The following is a 24,177-nucleotide window of genomic DNA, read 5'->3' on the forward strand; positions in this document are numbered from 1 at the left end:
AGAGCCAGACTCTGTCTCAAAAAAAAGAAAAAAAAGACAAAATAGTGAATATGGTTAGTAAAAATGCCTACATTTAGACATAGGCATTTGAGAAACAATGGCCTTAAAACAAGTAGAAATTTGGATAAATTCAGGACATGTTAAACTCAGACACATGTTTAAATTAAAGGACACAATCTTTCCATAAATGTAGTATATTAAATGGCTACCTGCCTATCTTGATTCAAATGGTTGCTATTATTTGTATCAGACTGGCTAACGGTGACTAGGTACCAAATATCAGAGGGACTGTACAAGTGGCAAGGACAGTCTTTAGTCTCTAGAGATTACATACATCACAACAAACCCTTTTTTGTAATTAGAGGACATAAAATCAGTCATAAGATCAATAAACAAAAGACAACTTCTTAACTGCATATTTCTATATCTTTGTTATATTAAAGAACAGAATAAAATTTACATTACCTTATATACTTCGCTAAAGCCACCTCTACCAAGCAGATGAAGTAATAAATATCTTTCATTTAACGTTGGATGATCTTTGAACCTTAAGGGTGAGAAAAAAACACTCAGGCACATTAAAAGACACACAAAAAAGTTCCTTCTACATTAAAGTTCTACTTTCTTATTATACCTCTAGCCATTTCTTTCTCATTTACACTACTGCTAATTTCAAATTCCATTCAGTATTTCTTTTAACTTTCTACCAGTTTGCCTGCATGACTATCACCTACCTTAAGGCCTTGGTGCTCACAAAGCTTAACTTTTATAGCTGAATATTCAGGTTCAAAGACCAATTATAGCACTCACATAATGACCTAATAATCGCTATATTGCCAAAAGCTTTATAGAACCCTTTATCTACTCAGTAGCAAATACTTCTCTCAGAAAAATATACTTTTATATAGGAAGTTATGATTAATCAAGATTTTATAGTATTGACATAAGATTAAAAATAGTTATATTTTATAGCAGACCAGTATTGAAAACAAAAGAATAAGAGAAAAAAGGAAAGATTATAAAATTTATATAAAAGATAAATGATTAATTTTAATTAAAAAATTTTATTAAGAATAGTTATATTTATAAATAAGCCTTCACTGATAAGATTACATTTTACTGTCTCTGGACTTCTATAAAATAAAATTTTAGGCCGGGCGCGGTGGCTCACGCCTGTAATCCTAGCACTCTGGGAGGCCGAGGCGGGCGGATTGCTCGAGGTTGGGAGTTCGAAACCATCCTGAGCGAGACCCAGTCTCTACTAAAAATAGAAAGAAATTAATTGACCAACTAAAAATATATATACAAAAAACTAGCCGGGCATGGTGGCACATGCCTGTAGTCCCAGCTACTTGGGAGGGTGAGGCAGGAGGATCGTTTGAGCCCAGGAGTTTGAGGTTGCTGTGAGCTAGGCTGACGCCACGGCACTCACTCTAGCCTGGGCAACACAGTGAGACTCTGTCTCAAAAAAAAAAAATAAATAAATAAAAAATAAAATTTTAACCACCAACTTTAAAAGTAAAGATTTTTAAAACCTTTTAAAAAAAAATCACTCACAGATAATACTACCACTATTACTATTTAACATTTAATTTACTTGCTATATACAGGTTGAGCATCTCTTATTTGAAACGGTTGGGACCAGAAGTGTTTTGGATTTTTTTTTTTTTTATTTTGGAATATTCACATTCTACTTACCTACTGAGCATCCCTAATCTGAAAATCCAAAATCTGAAATGCTAAATAAGCATTTCTTTTGAGCATCATGTCAGTGCTCAAAATGTTTTAAATTTTGGAGTTCAGACTCTGGATTTCCAGAATCAGGATGTTCAACTTGTATTAAGCACTTACATGTATTAACTCATTTAGTTCTCAACCAACCCTATGAAGTAGGCTCTATGTCTATTTTACAGATGAAGGCACTGCTGTACAGAGAGAGGTTAAGTAACTTGCTTAATTGCTAATATATAGCAGAGATTAACAGAAAAATGTAGTTCCAAAATGTATAATTTCAAAATTAAAAAGAAGTCAATAGTTTTATGATTCCTGATGCAAATACATTATATTTTGTTATTTTATTTAAAATTAATTGACTATAGATTTGATAATTTAAGCTTTCTTGACAAATTTATAAATAAAAGAGATTTCTGCTTAGTTTCAAGCCAAACTGCAAAGCTTAATAATTCACTTTATTTTCATCAATCTAAATCAGATGCACAAAGTTTGAACATAATTTTCAGAACAGTTAATTTTAGTTTTGTTCCATCTGCTTTACTAGAATTTTAATCTGACACAATTTAGATTATTCCATAACTATATAATTTCATTCACCTCATACACTGGAAAAATCTGTATATTATGAATTACATATACATAGAAAATCATGAACAGGCCTTCTGCTGAGTAGGATATTCATATTTCACAAAAGAAATTGGTCATTTCCAGTTTTGATACTCATATGAAGTCATGAAGCTTTAAATTACATGAATAGTCTTAAAGTGTACACAGACACCCTTCATCATGCTTTCTTTTAAATTAGAAAAAAAAAATATATATTTTTTATAGCGACAGGGTCTTGTTACATTGCCCAGCTGGTCTCAAACTATTGGCCTCAAGTCATCCTCCTGCCTTGGCCTCCTAAAGTGCTGGGATTATAGGCATGAGCCACTGATTATAGGCCCCTTCCCCTCTTTTACATTAAAGCCAAGTAGTACCTTGCTTAATTTCTATTCCTATCTTCTTGCTCAATTTCTACTTTCTTTATGGAGCTTCCATAAGCTCACAGATATTTTCTCTTCTTTGATAAGTAGGAATTAAGAATAGAGATTATAACTTATACTTCTTTTCCATTTTCTTCTCAAATGCTTACATAATGCTAAAGACATGACTCACTGAAATACCTTTAATATACATAACTTCTTTACTACTATTAACATTAACTTTAGTATTCAGTTACAAATATTTATGAAGTTCCTATCATGTGCCAGGCACTGGTCTAGGCTCTGGAAATACAGAAAGAACAAAATGAAGCCCTTGTTCTCATGAAGCTTACATTCTAGTGGGGAAAAGACAGATTATAACTTAAAAATAAATGAATAATTCCAGATAGTGATAAATACTACGAAAAAAAAAAGCAAGATAAGGATATTAAAAGAGGAAATGGATTGAAGCAGGCATTGCCATTTTACATAGGGTGGCCTAAGGATGGCCTCTCTAATGAACACTTGGAGTGAAATAAGGAATAAGCCACTCAGATATTTAAAGGAGAAACATTTTAGGCAGAGGCGATGGCAAGCACAAAAGCCCAGCGTGGAGGGTGAGGTGGCCAGAGCCCAGATCACAAAAAGCCCTGCAAGCCACGGCAGAACTTTGGATCTTTTCTATGTATGTCTGATGAGACACCCCAACAAGGAAATACTGTTTATGTTCTCTACGAAGGGGGAGGACTTTAATTATATGAAACTGTGAAATACAAATAATGACTTACTGCGAATTATCTTCATTGTTTATTCTTTTGAGCTCCCGTATATGAAGATTTCTGACTCTTTCCAAACGTTCAAGCTCTGCCTGGATTTCTGCCTCTTCCTGAAAATGAAGAGAGGGGACTATAACAAGCTCAATTTATTTCTGATATAAAAAAAGATATTTTTACCCATGCATCAATTTTTTACAGTGATGGAAAGAATAGTATTATAAAGTACCACTGAGTTAAAAGACCAAGTGCTCTTTTCAATGCCTGAAAGATGGAAAGAGATAAGGCAAAAAGCCTATTTCAAGAAACCATCCTCCACATAAAAATCTATCTACTCTTAATGAGATGCTGGGCTTTATTCTTTTATACAAGAAATCTATTTTTATAATGTCTATATTGCAAGTGACTTGCAAGGTAGCTGGAAACTGACTTAAAACACAAAAAGCTGAAAATTTTATTTCTGGTCCACCCAAATTTTAATTTAAGAGGGAATAATTTATTAGTTCAAAATAGATAAAATGAAAAAATTTTTTACAATAATTAAAAGAGGAAGAAAGGAAGAAGACAGAACTAATTATTCCTAGATCTTACAGTACAAATACACATACATAACCTCACCATTCATTTTGAGTAAATCCTACTTCAACGCTAAAGAGACATTATGACAAAAAATTTATGGATTGCTGTGGCAGACCCTCAGTTATCAGAAAAGATATAAACAAATCCTAAAGAAATTTAACATACAAATTTTGATAGATACATTTTTGAGTTATACAACTTATAGAACATTTTAAAACTAGACACTAAAACAAATAAGCAAACATATCACCCATGTCTTATACCCACCCCCTTTGTCAAACAAATTTGAATACTACTTAATGGATAAGAATATGCCTAATTTCAGCAAAAATTTCTAGAAATGCTCGATTGTAGAGTATTTTTGAATACATATTTGTTGAATAAATAAATACAGGTTCCTTTGGCCTAAATGTGTACCCAGTATAATTATAAATCTAGAACACACTGAACAGAGGTTATTTCTGAATACTACCATTTAAATATTCCTCTATTTCATTAGTTCCTTTGCTTTTTTCCTAGTAATTTATTTTTTGATATCAAAAAATTCTCCTTTACCTCAAAGAAAATTAGTAATTCTGAAATTTACTTTGAAAATATAAATATATTCATTTCATTAGAAGATAGATCATAGAGGTACAAAGTCTATTACACATATACCTAAAATACATATTGAAAGGAAAATTTTAAGTATTTTAGAAAAAACAAACTAAATCTTTACAGATTAAAAAATTAAATTTAAAATATTTTTATTATTTGAAAATGAAATTCAACCACTACTTGTTGTAAAGATATTTAATGTAGATTAGTTATTACATGGCAAATAGAAAATTCAAAATAAGTGAAGATAAACTTTCCTAGAATTTTTGGGAGATTTTTCTGAAATAGATACATGAAATAGACTACCTTAATTTAACTGAAATCTCATCATTACAGCAGTCACAAATATTTTTAGTCTTAATGTAAAAAAAGAAAAAAAGGTGATATCCTAGATTAATAATCAAAGATTCATTACATGAACAGGAAATAAATTTAAAAGTGTAGGAACAATAAGCTCAAAACACAGCTTAGTTGTCTTAATTTAGTCATATAGAGTAAGAAACTGGTCATACAAGTATGCCTAGGAGTATGAAAGAATTTAAATTTATTTACACTACAGAATCTAGAAAGCAGTAACTTTTTCTCTTTGTTTGCTGCTTTAAAAATTGCATTAATGTGATTCTCACACATGTAGGAAGCTACTAAACATTTGGTAGGCTGGTAAAATTTTAAATAATCTGATAAAATTATGAAAAGCCTATTAGAATACTAGCTAAAATACTTGCTTCAACTTTTATTTGAAATTATGGCATGGAGTGAATTATTCAACAGTGAATTTACAGAAGTTAAATTTTATTGAGTCATAAATATATAATTACAAGCTTCAGCTAGGTTGTTGCACATAATTACATTTGTTTTATAATCTTCAGACGTCTATACAATGGAAGTAATCAATATCGCAAAATAAATACTTGTTAAAGAAAGTAAAATATATGCTTGTCAGTAAATTAAAGCAAGTGCTTTCCCCCTCTATAAAACATGACAAATATGTCCCATAAAATCTTACAAAATAAAAGCACAGGCAAGCTTCATTTAGCTTGAATTGTTACGTTTACTGGAAAAAACAAAATGTCAGTACTACAAGGGGAAAAAAGATGGATTCTGGGTACTTAAATGGAAATGTCAAGGGAAGGAATCCTAAGTAAGTCTTATAGACATACAAATAGACAAAAATCTACCATAGTCAGTGAAATATACTACATCTTTCTTCTTGTAACTCAATATTTCATGATATCTTGGACCTTAAAGTGACTCACTTCTATGAGAAAGATAATTTTGCAACACTTAAAATTCCACTGAGAGTAAGTATACACACTGCTATGGAATGAATGTGTTCCCCCAAATTCATATATTGAAGTTCTAATCCCTCAATATGATGGCATTTGGAGATGAGGTCTTTGGGAGGTAATTACAGTGAGATTAAGTCATGAGGATGGGGCCCGCATGATGAGATTAGAGGCCTTACAAGAAGACGAATCCCCACCCCCATCCAGGAGCACAAAGAAAAGGCCATGTGAGGACAAAATGAGAAGGTAGCCATATGCAAGCCAGGAAGAGAGATCTCACTAGAAAATGAACACTAAACTGGGATTTCTACAGTCTAGAACTATGAAAAAGTAAATTTCTGTTGTTTAAGTAATGCAATCTGATAGTTTGTTACAGCAGCCTGAGCAGCCTAACAAACATACTTGCAGGCAAATGCTAGGGCAATACTGTCTAGTACCCTCTCCTCATAGAAAGGGGCGAGGCTCAGTTTGGGTTGGGTCCCAAGGTATAATAGTCTAGAATAGAGTAGTCTCAACAAGTAATTTATTTTTGGTACAAATAATTTCCAAAGATCTATTCTGTAGGATACACTTTCTTTGCTTGAGATTGACATTAACCTCTGGACCGTCCTCAGGAATTAATCTTTTTCCAAGCATTCAGGAGAAAAGATGATGTGGGCTCACAACTGATCTGAATTCATCATAGAATGGAATCCTCAAACTCATGGCAAAACTAGGCCGGATTAGTAGAAAGAAAGAGAGACAATCTAATCAGCTAAATTGTACTTAGTAAGAATACAAGGTTTCAATTCTGGATTCATCCACTAAACAGAGCAGTTGATTAAAGCAGAGAAAATCTAGAAGAAACAGAGACAAATAGCATCTGGAAATAGACACCTCTGATGTCTGTTGGCTATTACAATGCAGAAGGGACATGAATAAGTATGATTGTATTAAAGAGAGAGGTAGCTCTGGTGATCGAATATACAATAAAGGACATGGCTCTCCTGTTTTTTTAAAAAAAGATACAATAGACAATTTAACAGTATACACTACAGCTGTCTTAACAATATTATAAAACAAGCTCTAATATTCTGAATTACTTATATAAAAAACCAAATCATACAAGTATACAACAACAGATCTCAATATTGTCTCACTGTTTAATTAACCTGCAAAAATACTACCTTCCAACAGTTCTAATTTTTAAAGATTTATATGGAAGATAAATTCCATATCAACTTAACCAGAAGAGTTTGTCCACCACCAAATCTTCAGCATAGAAATACTTTCTATTTGTAATCAAAGTCTCTTCTGGCAACTTAATATCCCCTTGGCTCAATTCTCTAAACCAATAGTAAGTTATAGCAATGTGAAATTTCTGTAAAATTCCAGGTTAATTTGGATTTAGCTGGATTTGAAGTATTCTTGAACATTTCTCATAATGGCAATTTTTCAAAAGGCAATTATTAAAAGAAAGGTGGAGTGTGTTGGTAGGTATTAAAGCTACAAAGCATAAGGGATTATAAAATGCATTTTTATATGTAAAACTAATATATCTCCTGAAAAAATTAAGCATACTAGTTTAAAGTTATTTAGTAAATCCTGAAAGTGTATTACTTGTTATTCCTACAAAAAAATTCAACTTCTAAGAACGGCCTTTCTATAAAGCAAAGATATGAAGTATTCTGATATATCAATCTCAGCTTGCCTGTAATTTATGAGCAATGATAAAAGAAAATAACTTCTGTGTGGTATGTTATAAAAATGGTGGAAGCAGAGAAAAGCATATAGCCTGGAACAGTCTATTCAATAACACCACCACATTACTTGGTTTAAGAAAACTTAATTCAGAATTAGGTTTCAAAAAGTTTAACACCAAATTTACTTTAGTAATATGAACAATATTAATCTCTTAAAAGTTAACATCTCTAAGTTCTCAAAAAAATGTTTTAATTTCATAAACTACTTATAATGCCATTCTAAAAGTTTATCACCAGGAAAGTGAAAGGTGAAATTAACAAAAGGCACTAGTAAAAGCTAATGGAGGGCCGGGTGCGGTGGCTCACGCCTGTAATCCTCTCTGGGAGGCCGAGGCAGGCGGATTGCTCAAGGTCAGGAGTTCGAAACCAGCCTGGGCAAGAGCGAGACCCCGTCTCTACTATAAATAGAAATTAATTGGCCAACTGATGTACATAGAAAAAATTAGCTGGGCATGGTGGCACATGCCTGTAGTCCCAGCTACTCGGGAGGCTGAGGCAGAAGGATTGCTCGAGCCCAGGAGTTTGAGGTTGCTGTGAGCTAGGCTGACGCCATGGCACTCACTCTAGCCTGGGCAACAAAGTGAGACTCTGTCTCAAAAAAAAAAAAGCTAATGGAAAGGAAAGGCAGTACAGACAAAAAGAATTAAGGAGAAAATTATCAATTTACTTCAAATTTATCCTTATCATGTCAGATTATATGATTTTCTATATCCTAAATAAGGGCATGTGAGATGTGAACCAGTGGAACTATAAACCAATAAATCAACAACAAAAAAACCCACCTAGACAAAGTAGGTATGAATTTACTAAGTTTTGAAACTACTGCCCCATAATAATATTTTTGCTTGAATATGATTCTGTAGAGGAGTGGGAGGAGAAGAGGCAAAAATCACAAAATTATTGGAGGTTTTCTTTCCTTACTATATAAACACTCCCTCTACTTCTATCCCCAGTCACTAAACTGGTTATTACTAATGAGAGTGTACTGTATCTTTATCAGGTGTGTTCAACTACCTTAGATAATTATTTTAGAACCTTTACTCTTTTTCTTTTTTGGGAGAATGGGTCTTGCTCTGTCTCCCAAGCTAGAGCGCAGTGGTGTTATCATAGCTCACAGCAACCTCAAACTCCTAGGCTCGAGCAATTCTAGCCTCCCAAGTAGCTGGGGCTAGAGAAGCGTGCCACCATGCCTGGCTAATTTTTTCTATTTTTGGTAGAGACAGGGTCTCGCTCTTGCTCAGGCTGGTCTTAAACTCCCAGCCTGAAGCGATTCTCCTGCCTCACCCTCCCAAAGTGTTAGGCTTATAGGCGTGAGCCACCGCGTCACAGCCAGAACCTTTACTTTTAATGTTTTCCTCTCTCCATACTTCATTTCCTTCTTTCTTGGGTAGGGGAAGAAAAGTGGTAGTTTATTCTCTCTTCAAATGTATAAATGCATACATTACTACCCCTAACTGGGAATAACTGTTAAAATAGGCAGTTTTTGATTCTCTGTTAGTTCCTCCATTCTAACAAAACAAAACAAAACAAAAACCTACCTTTGCAGCAGCAAATAAATGTAATAATTCAACTAATTGGCAATTTTAAATATTTAATATACTTCTTAAAAAAATTTATAGCTGCTGTATTATGGGGGTGAAACTCCTTCCTTAATGTTTAACACAAATGAAGGTGCTGACACAAAGCCCTAGCACATATGGATACAATGCCTTAGTATAGTACACTGTAGCCCTTCTCCCAACTTTCTGCTTCCTTTTAACCTAGTCTACAATCTCATTATGTATATATGCTATAAACGGCATGGATTTATAGTTCTGATTGGGAAGGGCCGGTAGCCAAGCAATTGTCTTCTCATTTTTGTGAAACAGTGATCTCTGGGCTAAACTTAGACACTTGAGTTAATTAAACCCTGCTCTGATGGCTAAGATGACTTCTTTACAAAATGTTTTAAATTGCATTGCCTATACAACAACTACATTAATATTAAACACTAGGGAATTAAAACACCCCCATATTTTCAGTTCGGTAACTGACCATTATCTACTATCAAGTTAAGGTATATGACTCTAAGTGAGGAAAAACAGAACCAGGAATGTTTGTAGATCCATGAGAGCAAGAGATAGGAACATAATCACTGAGTTTTCCCATCTACAGCTAGTTCCATGTTCTCTCAGCACAGGTATCTTTTATAGGTTATTACTTATTTTTTTAAATGGGAAGCAGTGGTGAGCACAAAATGTCAAGTGTAGAATTCCAGCACTCTTCTTAGAACCTTTTTTGCCCACATATACCAAGAAGTCAAGAACCTCATAACATTCTTCATGGACTTAACTGTGACTTTTTCTAGTATAGTGCACTTTCACCAGAATTCCACTGAAAACAACTGCCTACACAAGTAGCATCTTGTGTTATGTTCTATAGAAACATAATGTATAATGTGGCTGGCTTTAACTGAAAGAAGAATTCCCAAAAGATTTCTTCCAATCATGGCTATAAATATAAAGGTGGCCATGTAGATTTAAAGATTAAGCCCTCTAGCATATTGCTAGTTATTTTATTTCATTTGAACCTAAAGTGACAAGAAATGTCACATATGCAAACTTAATATTTGTGGTCCTACTAAGGATTTGATAAATCAGATGACAATGGTATTCTAGAAAGTAAGATCAAAGGGGATATCAAACTTCAAGAATATGTGAGGGTCAATTCACCTAAAACCAACGCCCTGTATTTTCCACTGTTCAAAAGGCTTGTAGACAATCCATTGTCTTCCATTTCAACTAGTTGCATGATCCACTGTGAAGGAGTGAGAAAAGAGCTCTGTACTTGTTCTTGACCTGTAAAGATTTCATCATGGAAGATTAATACTGATGCTGCTGCTGCCTGTTACTGGTTGTTTCTCTTTGCAGGTGCCAATATCGGTCAGAGAACAGGATTTCAGTGGCAGAGTTGTTGCTATACTGTTATCTCTTCAGAACGGAGGCACAAGGAGAGATGAATGCCACATCGCAAGGAGCAAAGGAGAGAGAGAGAAAGAAATGGTGTCAGGTGGCATGTTGGATGTGATTTTTGTTTTAGTAGAGATTGAGATGACTGTAAATTTTTTAGTTGCTTCCTTCGGTCTGCAAAGATACATTTGTGTTGGTGCTGATGATTCTTGACTAATCCTGTTTCAATTACAAATGGGTTATGTTCTTCCAATAAAACTTCTGGCACTTATATTCAGGGCTTATAAATCAAATAAACATACTCTCATACGCTCACACCAAAACAAACACATTAAAGCCAATCCCTACTAAACTATTTAATATTCCATATGGAGATGACAAACTTACTATATGCATTTTCTCCAACTAATCAAATATTTAAAATCAAGAAGATAGCAAAATTTGAAGACTAGAAAATAAAGAGCAGCACATATCCACATGGTGTTCTTATCACAATCCTGAATAACAGCAGTGTCAAGACATAGCTATTGGTTCTAATAACTTTCAAAATTCTTATTTCCTCATCAGTTTGGGGTATTATGATCAGTAATATGTATCTTTAAAAAATACTATGACTATGAAGAGAATCTATTACAATGATGTTAGTTTTTCAGGTTTTCTTTTTTTTCTTAGCTATTTTTGTTAATTTAGTGACAATCCTTGAAAGCACACCCACACAGTGTTCTTCAAGTCTAGAATAATGATCTGAGACTATACAATCAACCTAGTAGAGTTTTCAAATCACAAAGACAAATCTAAACCCCAAACTGACATGCCACATAAACTTTTTCATAACTGGAATCTATCAAAGACTGGTATCAAGACAAGATCAACCATAAAAGCAAACTGGTATATGGTTAGTTTCCTCAAACGCACAGATATCATTAGTACCTTTGCCTCAAAGGAATAACTTTTTAAAGACAGGAAATTACTTCCTTTGCAACTGGAGCTCTCAATAAGTGATAACTGGGGAAGTTTAATGTAATTACTGCTAACAAAAAAGTTACTTGTTCTTTTTGAAATAGTTTCAGGAATAATTTTATAGTCTCCATATATTTTATTACATAGTTCTAGTCTGGGAAATCCTTAAGATATAAAAAAGTTATTTTAGAGAATACTTATAGTTTTTTTTAAATGTGCTTTTCTCTGTTGACCTTTAAAAATAATTGAGTAAAAATCAATAAATTAGTTAATAATAAAGAAATGTTCTAGTTGATAACAGTAGTCACTAACATAATCCCAAGAAAGGAAACATGTGACAGAAAGAGAAAGAAAAAAGTGTGTGAAAAATAATCTATTTAAAACTGCCTTCCTTTATCTGTAATGAAAATGAAATAGCATATTTCTAAAAAAAATTTTAGGAAAAGCAAACATTCCCACTATTCTAAGAGAGATGCAATGAAAGCTACAAGTGGATTAATTCTTCTGAATATGAAGAATCAACTTTCTATTCATCTACAACAAAAGAATTCTAGGAATAAATCACATGAATAGCCACTGAAATAGGAGTAAGAAAAGGTTCAAGTTCTGGGTTTGTCACTTACTAGCAGTATTACTTCAGAAAAAGCATATATGGAACATCTTGGCACTCAAAAAGTTAAAATTAATGTTCACTCAAATATGGTTAAAAATTCAAAGTCTATAAAGTAATATTATATAATTCTCTTGAAATGGGAATTTGAATCATGCCTGTATCAGGCACGATGTGGCAATAAATCACTTAGTGAATGAATGAGCAATGATTGTATAAACTGACAGTAACTAAAACAATAAATATTAAATAAAACTCTTGATACAGGGGGGAAAAAAGGTGATGCTGCACAGTGATTTTCCTACTCTCACAAGACGAAACTAATAATAAGTCCATAAGTAAGTTTACATTTAAATTTTGGTGGTAACTGGAAATATCTATTTATTTTATCCATGTACTTACTTTTGGAAATTTTATTCTTTACTCTATCATACATTAACAGCTTTGGATTTGTTTTTCTAATCCTACAGAGAAGCATAAAATGTGAACTAAACTTTGTGATTTATTCAATAGTAAATATATTTTTTTCACAATTTAGTTTACCTATTCAATTATTATGATGAAATATAATGCATGTCATAAATTATCCATTTCAAGAAAAAGTAAATAGGCCTCCTATTCTTGTAAGTCCATATGGCATGGGCTTCCCAATGAAGTTTTGTCCTTCAGCACTAACATAATCTAATGATTAATTCTGCTTTATATCAAGATCTTACAAAAGGGAGAGAATGAGTCACTCTTGCTAATGCATGAGTATGCCAGGCTCCAAATCTAAACCCTAAACTGACATACCATGGGTTATATTTCCTGTGTAGGATATAACGAACATCAAATATTCACAGATCAGATCAGATCCAGCCTGTGGTAGAAGCTACCTAATTACAAGTTGGGGTACAGTTTATGTCAGCTTAATAAACCTAGGTGTATAGGGAGCCAATAAGACAAGAGGTAATAACATCTTTTCTCTTGACTCAAGCCTGTCCTGTGTGAGTTATAAGTTTATCTAATCTTTGCTTTTAAAAAACAGAATGACTTATTTTCCAACTGTGCTTTAGAATGCCATATAACTTATTTTTAATACATGTTCTTTATTGCCTATTATATTTTTTAATTGTACAACTAAAAAATTAGTACCCAGTTGTAAGCAGACAACTGCTATTTATGTAATAACGTGACATTACTTGCTCACTTTTGTTCTCCATATGTACTAACTACTATCAACTTTCTTTATAATGCATTCATTCTTCTCACCCAAAATAGCTTCTCAGAAGAAAATATGAATATTTATGACAGGAGAGTATGTTTCAGCATTATTAGTTAATTCATTCTCCCAAAATATTCCATGATGGAAGTTAAAGAAAAGTTATGTTGTAAATTAGTTAAGAAGAAGATGAAGTCAGAAATCTAAGACTGCTCAGTAAATTCAATAAAAGCTAAAAGAAAAAAAAAGCAGGAAAGAGATTATGGAGGGGACAATTATTAGAAAGAATAAATACAAAAAATGTAGAAGTGAAACACTGAGAAAGAGGATAATGTGAAGGTTAGAAGAGAAGGTGTGGTACTCTAGAATATTTTACAAGTGTTTATATGATATCTAGACATATAAGTATACCTCACTTTAGAAAACCAACGTATTTTTCACAGAAACCAAATATTTTCAAAGTATCTGGAAAGCTTTAAAATCAACCAACAACCAACCAACCAAAACCAAACTTTCCTTTGAAGTCTTTTCAAAAATGTATTTTTTGAAATAGCCAATTCCTAATTTAACTGCTTTATAATTTCAGATTTTATATAAAAGATTTTCATATAATAAGGCACACATGTAAAATATCAGCATTAGAAAGGGTAATTTAAAATTTGCTATTATATGTGAAAATAATAACAGTCCAGTCAAAGCTCTAAGTACATATTTAGTATCAGTATAATTAAGTAAATACTTAGTATCCCTTTATCACTAAAGGCTAGTTAGAAAATAATTGTTAAATCTTTATATGGAACATCAAGCACATGTCCCTAAGAATTCATTTTGAAAATAGCTTAAGTGGGCAGGCAAATACTTACAGCTCATTCTGTACTAAAAATCCCCCTTCCCTTCTATAGTTCCATTTTTTATAAAATTATTATAGTTCTAAAGCTCCATCTGTTATAGAGAATAGACTGAAGTTGCCAACTATATTCTCAAAGAGGAGGAAAAGTAGTCAATAATTACAACAGAACAGAATAGAAAGACTTAAGAAAAAAAGGACCAAAATAAGTCATTTCAGAATTCACTGTTCAAGTAGTTGAGGTTGAAGCTTTGTGCATAGTAGCAAAGACAAATATGGCATAGTAAAGGACACTAATGCAAATTATATATAAAACATTTATAATTTTTTCTATTTCCTGTAATTAAATGGTAGGGGTCCCCAGCATATTGATAACATTTTAAAAACAAATTAATATATAGTGCAATAACAGCTGCTACCAGAATGGGTTTCTCTGTTCTACCTTACCCTAACCCATGGAGATGACTTCATAGATATTATTATCAATTAGTCCACCAACTCAGTTTTAGCTATAATTCAGCCTATTAAAAAATTTTTAACAACCTGACAAGCAGAAAGAAGAATTAAAAATTGGGTCAAAGAGAAAGAATTTTATGTCTGTCGAGTAACTTTCATTTTGCGGGGAAAAAAATCTGTTAACTACTTCTTTGAAATGGTTTGAATTAAAATTAAGACCTGTAAAAACAATGGGCTGATTACAATTTCAGAGTTTACAAACAAGTACAAAGCTACACATTACATAGTAATATATTTTTTAAATTATATCACTTTATACTATTACTGATGATTAGGCTCTTTTAAATTTTTCCATGTACATCTTTCAATCAATACATTTAATCATGCCTTTAAAAAATTAAAGTTAAGCCAAATAAATACATTTTCTATTTATTTATAATTGTCATTTCAACTTATTATGAAATGGACACAAACAATATGGAATTTTGTATTTCATTTTAAAAATGAAGCATTTTTTTTTTTAACCAAAAGTAAAGACCCTAGAGATCTGGCCAGGAATCACTCCTCCAGGATAGGGACCTGGTTTATCAGTATCTCAAGATTTTTAAGTTGCCACAAGATAAAGAAATGTTAGTTTAATATACTCAACATAAAAATGTAACTTTAATGCACCTCTATTCTTATCTGAAGTTTTTAATTTGAGATCTTTCTCTCTTAAATTTTGGCTTCTTAAATAAAAGATTTGAAACTCTTTATAAACTCTGGTAACAAGTTCAAGTAAAAATCCAGCATATGCTTCACATACCTTTTTGAGATGTCCTAGTCTAAGTTTGAAAATTTCTTCCTGTTCATGATATTCTGCCAAAGTCAACCTGTCAAAAGTGAAATTTTAATTCTACATATTGAGATTAATACTTATTTATTATTAAACAACTAGCAAATATAAAATTAATCAAATGGAAATACTAACATGTGGACAATTTTCAGCCCCAAATAAAATATATAAGCCAAACCTTTTAAAATATTATTCAGAATATATTTAATACTTATAGATGGAAGAATTAACTAATTCCACAACTATTTAATGAATATCTCATATCAAGCAATGTTCTAGAATTTAGATCCTAAGGATATAGTTAGTGAAAAACAAGACAATTTCTCCTTACATTTTAGTTTGAGTGCTACTGTATAGTGGGGGTGAGGAGGTAGAAAAGAAACCATTTAATGATGAAATAAAACAACTTTAAGTAACAATAAATGTTATGAAGAAAACAAAAAAGGGTGGTGTGGTAATGACTAATTGTATTATGCTAATTCAGACTAGGTGTTAGGGAGGTGACCTTGATCTAAACATCAAAGACAACCATGAAGAACCTGGGGGAGCATATTCCAGACATGGATTATAGTAAGTGCACAGACCCTAAGATGAAAACAGTGTTAGCATATAAGTAGAAAAGAAAAATATCTGAGCCTCAGAATGTAGTCAAAGAGGTTGTGAGTAGCAGTAGGAGAGGCAAACAGGCATCATGTATGGATTTGTGGGTCAAGTAAAGAATTTAAATTTTACTCTTAAGAGTAGTGGAAACTCACTGCAAAGGGAGTCAGTACAGTTTGGGCATAGTATTAAAAAGAGAAAAAAAAAAGATTCTTCTTCAGTGTTAGGAGTGAATAAGCAATATAAATGCTAAAACCATAGTCAAAGTACCAAATTCTTATACTTCAAATTCTTAATAAATAGATACAAGACTTTAAATCTTTAAAGTGCTGCATGGTTATTTTTATTTTCAAATATTCTTACATAACTTTGAAAAATAACCAGATTAATATATGCAGAACCATAAGACTTATACACTTTGTATTAATAACATTTCCTAAGAAAAAATGATTCTGTGTTCTGATAAAGAAAGAAAAAATAACCCCAAAACAAAGTAACTTCCACATCCTCATTCTCCAGTTTGAAAAGAACTGCTGTTATCTATCATATTGAAGCCACTGTTTGTTAGCTTACATATGCGTTCTGAGGGTATTTGCTTAAGCTCCTAACTAAGGTGTGATTTATTTATGTTTGGTTCAGGTCCCTAAGCAACATTTAGTATAAATGCTATTTCCCTTTAGCTAGATGCTAATTAAGTTTACTAATTCTAAAAAGGGGGTATGCAAAGGAAATAAAACCAAGAAATTCAGTTAATATTCCACTAGATACATCCTAACAGCTAAAAGTTAAACATTTTAAATTAATTCTGCCTATCCAGTCTTAGGGTAACTCAACTTCTGCATTTTATTACACTGAATATAGCAAGACTTGACAGCTGTAGCAGTTGCTTATAGTATATCTAGAGAATTAAATGTTGCAGTGTGAACAGAGACAAGGTAAGAGAGGAAGAAGGGTTCAGAAAGGTAATATTGAAAGAAAATGAGGTTTGGAAACTAAAATTGATAATATCTCAACTAACCCAGTTAAGGAAATCTGTAGGAAAATCAGCAAATAGCTTCTGGTTATGCATACAGGTTTGTGCCACTGGTGGAAGTTTACCTGTATAACAATATCATAATCTCCTAATTTTAAGTATGGTTTTTAGGCTCATTAGTAGGCCACAGGATGGGCTCAGAATTAATTTTTTAAAGATATGTAAATATTTTTTGTTTTCTATATAGGAACAAAATGTAATTCTATACTTCGATTCTGAGTTACAATATGGCTAAAGTTTGGTATTCATAAACCAAAATTAGTATATGACTTGAGTTTTCTGAAATTTGTGTAGTCATATCCTACCAAGAAGTCTGGCTATCATGCAAAATTGCAAAGCTCCTTCACATGCAGATGGCTGGACTTTCTGCAATTTAGGGGGAGTTGGCAGGTTTTAGGTGGAGTAGTCTTGAGTTGGCATGCTACTGACTTTTCCAGGGCAGTGATTCTTAACATTTTACAATTGTAGATAACTAAAAGAAATCTGAAAGTAGTTATAAACACTTCCCCTAGAAAATTTTACATACATACCATCTTGGGGTTCACAGATCCCAGTTTAAGAGTTTCTATTCCAGCGTCTTATCTTGACAAGTAGAATGCAAACCCCTAAACTGGCAAAAGAGCCATTTCTTACATTTCTCTGCATCTTTCTGTTAGGCGTTACCTGACATATACCAGCTTTTTAGATACCTGTTGTCTATTTGCTTTAACAGAAAATGTTCTCAAAAGAAATCTATAGATTTAAAAAAATTGGGGACAATCTTCTTTAAAGAAATAGGATTTTATTGCATAGAATAAAAAGAGCTAAGCTAGGAAAATATTAACATTAATAGCTTTTAATTACCAATTATTTTAATTTGTTTTTAGATGCTTAAAAAATCTACCCTCTCAAGTAAGTGAGTTAAGTTACTTAGCAAATCTTTTACTCAGATAATGCAAAGATATAGCTGATCTCTTCCTAAATGAATCATACCTGATATTAAACTAAATTATTAATATTTTATTATATGCACATATACATACATGTATATTTATTTAGGAGTATGCTGAAGCTCCTAAATAAAGCTGTTCAGTAGGTTTATATAAATTAACTTTTATTTAAAAAGTCAACAAGTTTAAACTCTAAACATAAGACTTAATTCCTGACAATCTTCCATAGTAAGTTTGTGTGAATGAGAAATTTATTTTTAATTTAAGAAGTGTTTTATAGTAGTTTACTAGGAATGTGGTATGACAGTATTAGAAATAGCTAGTAGAAATAACAGAAAACACTAATTTTAAGCAAATTTGACATTCAATGTTTTAAAGACATTCTGTTTAAAAGCATGAAGATTCAACAGTAAGGAATACAAACTACAGTAAATAGACTATCAGAGGTACTTACAGTCTGTTTGTTTATTACAATATAACAAACCTTGAACATTTAACCAAGAGCCATGCACTGAAGATCAGATTTTTTAAATGGGGGTAGGGAGTATAGAAGGGATGAGACTAGTCTGCCTTTTAAAATAGTTACCCTTTACTATTACGCTCTGAAAACAGCCTTTGAAAAGAGTTTTCTGCTTGAAAATAGTTAAGCAGTTCTTAAACAAATTAAACATAGACTTACCAGATGACCCTGAAATATCACTCCTAGGTATACACCCAGAAAAAATGAAAACATATGTTCCAACAGAAACTTCTACATGACTAAGAATAGAAGGGAACTTCCTCAAAGGTATAAATGGCATTTATAAAAACCAGACCAACTTTAGTTTGTAACAGTGTCCAATCCCCCCAGCCCCTGAAAAAAGCAGACCAACTAACATCATATTTAACGGTGAAAGACTGAAAGATTTCCCCCTAAGATCAGGAACAAGGTAATGATGCCCACTTTTACCACTGCTATTAGTACTCTATGGGAAGTCCTACCAGAGCAGTTTGGTAGAAAAAAAGAAATAAAATGTATCCAAATTGTAAAGGACAGAGTAAAACAATCTGTATTCATAAATGACGTGACTGTATTGGTAGATAATCCCCAAAAGTCTACAAAAAAAAAAAAAAAAAACCCACTACAGCTAATAAATAAATTCAGCAAGGCTGCAGAGTATGAGATCAATACACAAAATTAGTTGTACTTCTATACACGAGCAATGAACAACATAAAAAAGATATTAAGGAAGCAATTACATTTACAATAGCATCCAAAAGAATACAATACCTAGGAATAAATTTAACCTAGGAGGTTACAGATTTGTATACTAAAAACTACAAAACATTGCTAAAGAAATTTAGAAAGAGCATATTAAATGAAAAGACAACTTATGTCCATGGATTCAAAGACTTAACATTAAGAGTACAGTACTTCCCAAAGTGATCTACAAATTCAGTGCAACCCCTATCAAAATTCCAATGGCTCCTTTTGCTGAAATGGAAAAGCTAATGCTCAATATTCATAAGGAATTACAAGGGGCCCCAAACAGATAAAATAATGTTGAAAATGAAAAAACAAAGTTGGAGGACTCACACTCCCAATTTCAAAACTTACTACAACAATCAAAACAGTGTGGTACTGCCATAAGAGTAGACATACAGATCCATGAATAAATTTGAATCCAGAAAAAAACCCAAAAATCTATGGCCAGTTTATTTTTAACAAGGGTACCAAGACTATTCAAAGAATGGGAAAGAATAGTCTTTTCAACAAATGGTGCTGAAACAACCACAGAACCACATGCAAAAGAATGAATTTAGATTCACCACCTCCCTTCTATGTACAAAAATTAACTGAAAATGATCTAAACATATTAGAAGACAACACAGGGATAAATCTTCATGACCATGAATTTGGCAAAGGATTCTTAGAGCTATACACCAAAAGCATGAGCAACAACAAAAATCAGTAAAATAAACTTAATAAAAATTTAAAACTTTTGTACATCAAAGGACATTCTCAAGAAAGTAAAAGACAGAATGGGAGAAAATGTCTGCATATCATATATCTGATAAGGGTTTAATATTCAGAATATATAAAGAACTCTTACAACAAAAAGAATTAAAGAACAAAAAGATAAACAGTCCAATTAAAAAATGAGCAAAAGACTTGAATAGACATTTCTCCAAAGAAGATATAAAAAGGCCAATAAGCACATGAAAAGATATTCGACCCCATTAAATCATTAGGTAAATACAAATAAAAATCACAATGAACTATCACTTTATACCCACTAGGATGGTTATGATTTTTAAAAAGGGAAAATAAAAAATATTGCCGAGGATGTGGAAAAACAGGAATGCTTATTCATTGCTGATGGGAATGTAAAATGGTGCAAATGTGGAAAATAGTTAAGTAGTTCTTCAATAAGTTAAACATAAAATTATCATACAACCCTGAAATAGCACTCCTAGGTATATACCCCAAAGAAATGAATGAACATACTACAACTTGGATACACCTTGAAAACTTAATGCTAAGTGAAAGCCAGACACAAAAGGTCATATAAGGTATGATTCTTTTTATATGAAATATCCGGAAGAGGCAAATACACACAGAGAGAAAGCAGGTTATTTGCTACCAGGGGGTGAGGAGAGGGAGATGAGCGTATTTTACGAGTACAGGGTGTTGTTCTGGGTTAAGGAAAAAGTTTTCAAACTAGAGAAGTGGTGACTGTATAACATTGTGTATGCACTAAATGCCGCTGAACTGTACATTTTAAAATGGTTAATTGTCTGTTAAGTGAATTTAACTTCAATTTTTAAAAAATGTATCATTGGGAAAAAGAAATAGGGGTATGTGGGAGGGATGAAACTAGTCTGTCTTTGAAAAGCCCAAATGTTCATAATATAATAATAGAAACTAAATTGAGAATTAATGACTTATACCAGGTACTACTGTGTTATGCAGAATAACCCAAAGATGTCCATGTCCTAATTCCCAGGACATGTGAATATGTTAGGTTATACAGAAAAAGAGAATTAAGGTCGCAGATGGAATTAAAGTTGTTAATCAGCTGACCTTAAAATAGGAAGTTACTCTAAATTACCCATGTGGGCCTAATATAATTACAAGGATCCTTAAATGTAGAAGAAAACAGTGTAAGTATCAGAATCAGAGTTATGTGACATACCAAAGACTTTACAGGCCATTGCTGGCTATGAAGATGGAAGGGGATCACGAACCAAAAAATGTGGGCAGCTTCCAGAAGCTGGAGAAGGCAAGGAAATGACTTCTCCTCAAGAGCGTCTAGATGGCACAAAGCCCTGCTGTCACCTTGATTTTAGCCCAACTGAGACCCCCTTCAGATTTGTGATCTCTAAAACTATAAGGTAATAAATTTGTGTTGTTTTAAGCCATTAAGTTTGTGGTAATTTGTTACAGCAGCAACAGGAACCCACTATAAATCTTGGTACCTGGAAGTAGGATGCTCCTGTAACAAATATCTAAAAACCTCCAAGTGGCTTTAGAATTGGGCAAGGGACAGAGACTACAAAAAATTTAAGAAACTTAATTTTTAAAAATCTTATATTGCCTTGAACAGATTTTTTAACAGAAATAGGGGTGTTAACAACCCTGCTAGTGAGAACTGAGAAAGAGTTCCAGGATCACAGTGGAGAAAACATTTATCACATTAGAGAACACCTAAATTGTCATGAAGAAACTGTTGGTAGGAACACAGGTATTAGGCATGCTATTAGAGAAGGCTCAGAGGAACTAAGGAGCATGTTATGGGAAACTGGAGGGAAGGGGATCCTTGTTGTTTAGGGCAGAAAGCTTAATAAAATTTTATCCTCCAGTTATGTGGAAAGCCAAACTTATAAGCAATGAGTTTAGATATTTAGCTTAGGAGATTTCCAAGCAAACTGCTGAAGGTATAGTCTGGTTTCTTCTTGCTGATTATAGTAAAACATGAGAGAAAGAGATAAGCAAGAAACTAATAAACAAAAAAACCAGGACTTAATTGTTTAAGAAACTCTAATCCTATTCAGAATGCAGAACATGCTAAAATTGAGATTTACTATCAGAAAAGCTGCTCTTAAAAAGTGTGTGTATGTTTGTCTGGATCACCTTTTGCTAATACCACAAGAAAATTAAAATGTCAGAGTATTTAATTAAATAAAAAACTCTTTGAAGAGAGGAAACATGTGACTCAGTTCTCTCCAACCTTCTCAGTGGGGTTATCTAGGAAAGAACTGTGGAGTACCCTCTTGTCTAATGGAGAGAATTCCATGTCATACATGGGAGACCCTTGATAATTTTATACCAGCAGAAACACTGACAGCTTGAACTTAAAAAGGGCAGAGAGAGTATAAAAGGAATGAAGGCTGCAGACTCCCAAAATTCTGTAGGCAAAAAACAAGTTGATAAAGCTATTCAGCATAAAAACATGCTAAACTTCACGAAAAAGAAAGGATAACCCAAAGGACAGAACTTTGAGCCCAGAAGGCAGAGGTACAAGCCATGGAAGATGATTCCCAAACTGTGAAACCAAATGGAATTTGTCTGGATGAATTTTGAAATTCCCTGGGTTCAGTGATTTCTTCCATTACTTCCTTTTTTTAACAGGAATGTCTGTAACTATTATCCAATGCCTGTCCCAGCACTGTATTTTGGCAAGAGGTAATTTGCTTCTTGACTTTCATAGATAAAAAGAAATTGTTTCTTAGTGTGGATTATACCATGAGCCTCACCCATACCTGATTTATTTGATGAGATTTGGAACTTTTGAGCCGATGAGATTTAGGACTTTGAGTTGATACTGTAATGGGTTCAGACTTTTGGGGATGATGAGACAGGGTAAATGTATTTTACGTGTCGGAAGAATGTGAATCTTTCGGAGTCAGTGCGCAGACTTATAAATTTTATTTGCAGGAAACTCGGAAAATGCATAGAAAAGGTAATATTTGAACTTGATTAAAAAGGAGAAGGAAGCCAGGAAGAAACAAGGCATAAGGGAGCATGGTGACTGAACAGTACAGCATGAGATACTCATACAAAAAGAAAAATAAATGCACACTGTAGGTCAGGCATCCTCAAACTATGGCCCGCGGGTCACATGTGGGTGTTTTTGCCCATTTGTTTTTTTACTTCAAAATAAGATATGTGCAGTGCATAGGAATTTGTTCGTAGTTTTTTTTAAACTATAATCTGGCCCTCCAATGGTCTGAGGGACAGTGAACTGACCCCCGTTTAAAAAGTTTGAGGACCCCACTGTAGGTTAAGGAAATTACCTTTTACTGCTTGTTTGCTAAGACTTTAATCACAGATCAATGTTGAATTTTATTTAATGTTTTTTATTTTGGCATCTATTAAGATGATCATATGATTTTTCTGTTTATATGCTAAATTACATTGATTTTTCTAATTTTTTTTTTTTTTTTTGGAGACAGAGTCTCGCTTTCTTGCCTAGGCTAGAGTGAGTGCCGTGGCGTCAGCCTAGCTCACAGCAACCTCAAACTCCTGGGCTCAAGCAATCCTCCTGCCTCAGCCTCCCGAGTAGCTGGGACTACAGGCACGAGCCACCATGCCCGGCTGATTTTTATATTATATATATTAGTTGGCCAATTAATTTCTTTCTATTTTTATGGTAGAGACGGGGTCTCGCTCAGGCTGGTTTTGAACTCCTGACCTTCAGCAATCCGCCCGCCTCGGCCTCCCAGAGTGCTAGGATTACAGGCGTGAGCCACCGCGCCCGGCCGATTTTTCTAATTTTGTTATGAATTTTTGAGACAGGGTCTTACTCTGTTGCCCAGGCTAGGGTGCAGTGCTGTAATCATAGCTCACTGCAACCTCAAACTGCTGGGCTCAAGCAATCCTCCTGCCACAGCCTCCTAGGTAGCTGAGATTGTAGGCATGCACCACCATACCTCACTAATTTTTTCCTCTTTTTTGCAGAGATGAGGTCTTGCTATGTTGTTCAGGCTGGTCTCAAACTTCTGGCCTCAGCAATCCTGCCTCAACCGCCCAAAGTGCTAGATGGCAGGTGTAAACTACTGTGCCTGGCCTGATGTTTCCAATCTTAAACCAACTTTGCAT

At 33.2% G+C, this 24,177-nt stretch overlaps 1 protein-coding gene across 4 annotated transcripts in view; it reads right to left on the reverse strand.

Annotated features, from left to right (window-relative positions):
- TLK1 (tousled like kinase 1) overlaps window positions 1-24,177 on the reverse strand; it is a 152,359-nt gene that overhangs the window by 25,116 nt on the left and 103,066 nt on the right. For all 4 annotated transcript variants that reach the window (XM_012781920.3, XM_012781921.2, XM_076005648.1 and 1 more), the window contains 3 exons: window positions 15,504-15,570; window positions 3,488-3,585; window positions 466-547 (listed from right to left, as the gene is read on the reverse strand). In XM_012781920.3, coding sequence (XP_012637374.1) covers window positions 466-547; window positions 3,488-3,585; window positions 15,504-15,570 — 247 coding nt within the window. The remainder of the gene's footprint in view (window positions 1-465; window positions 548-3,487; window positions 3,586-15,503; window positions 15,571-24,177) is intronic.

The sequence above is a fragment of the Microcebus murinus genome, chromosome 8 (assembly GCF_040939455.1).
Source record: "Microcebus murinus isolate Inina chromosome 8, M.murinus_Inina_mat1.0, whole genome shotgun sequence".
Lineage (NCBI taxonomy): Eukaryota > Metazoa > Chordata > Mammalia > Primates > Cheirogaleidae > Microcebus > Microcebus murinus.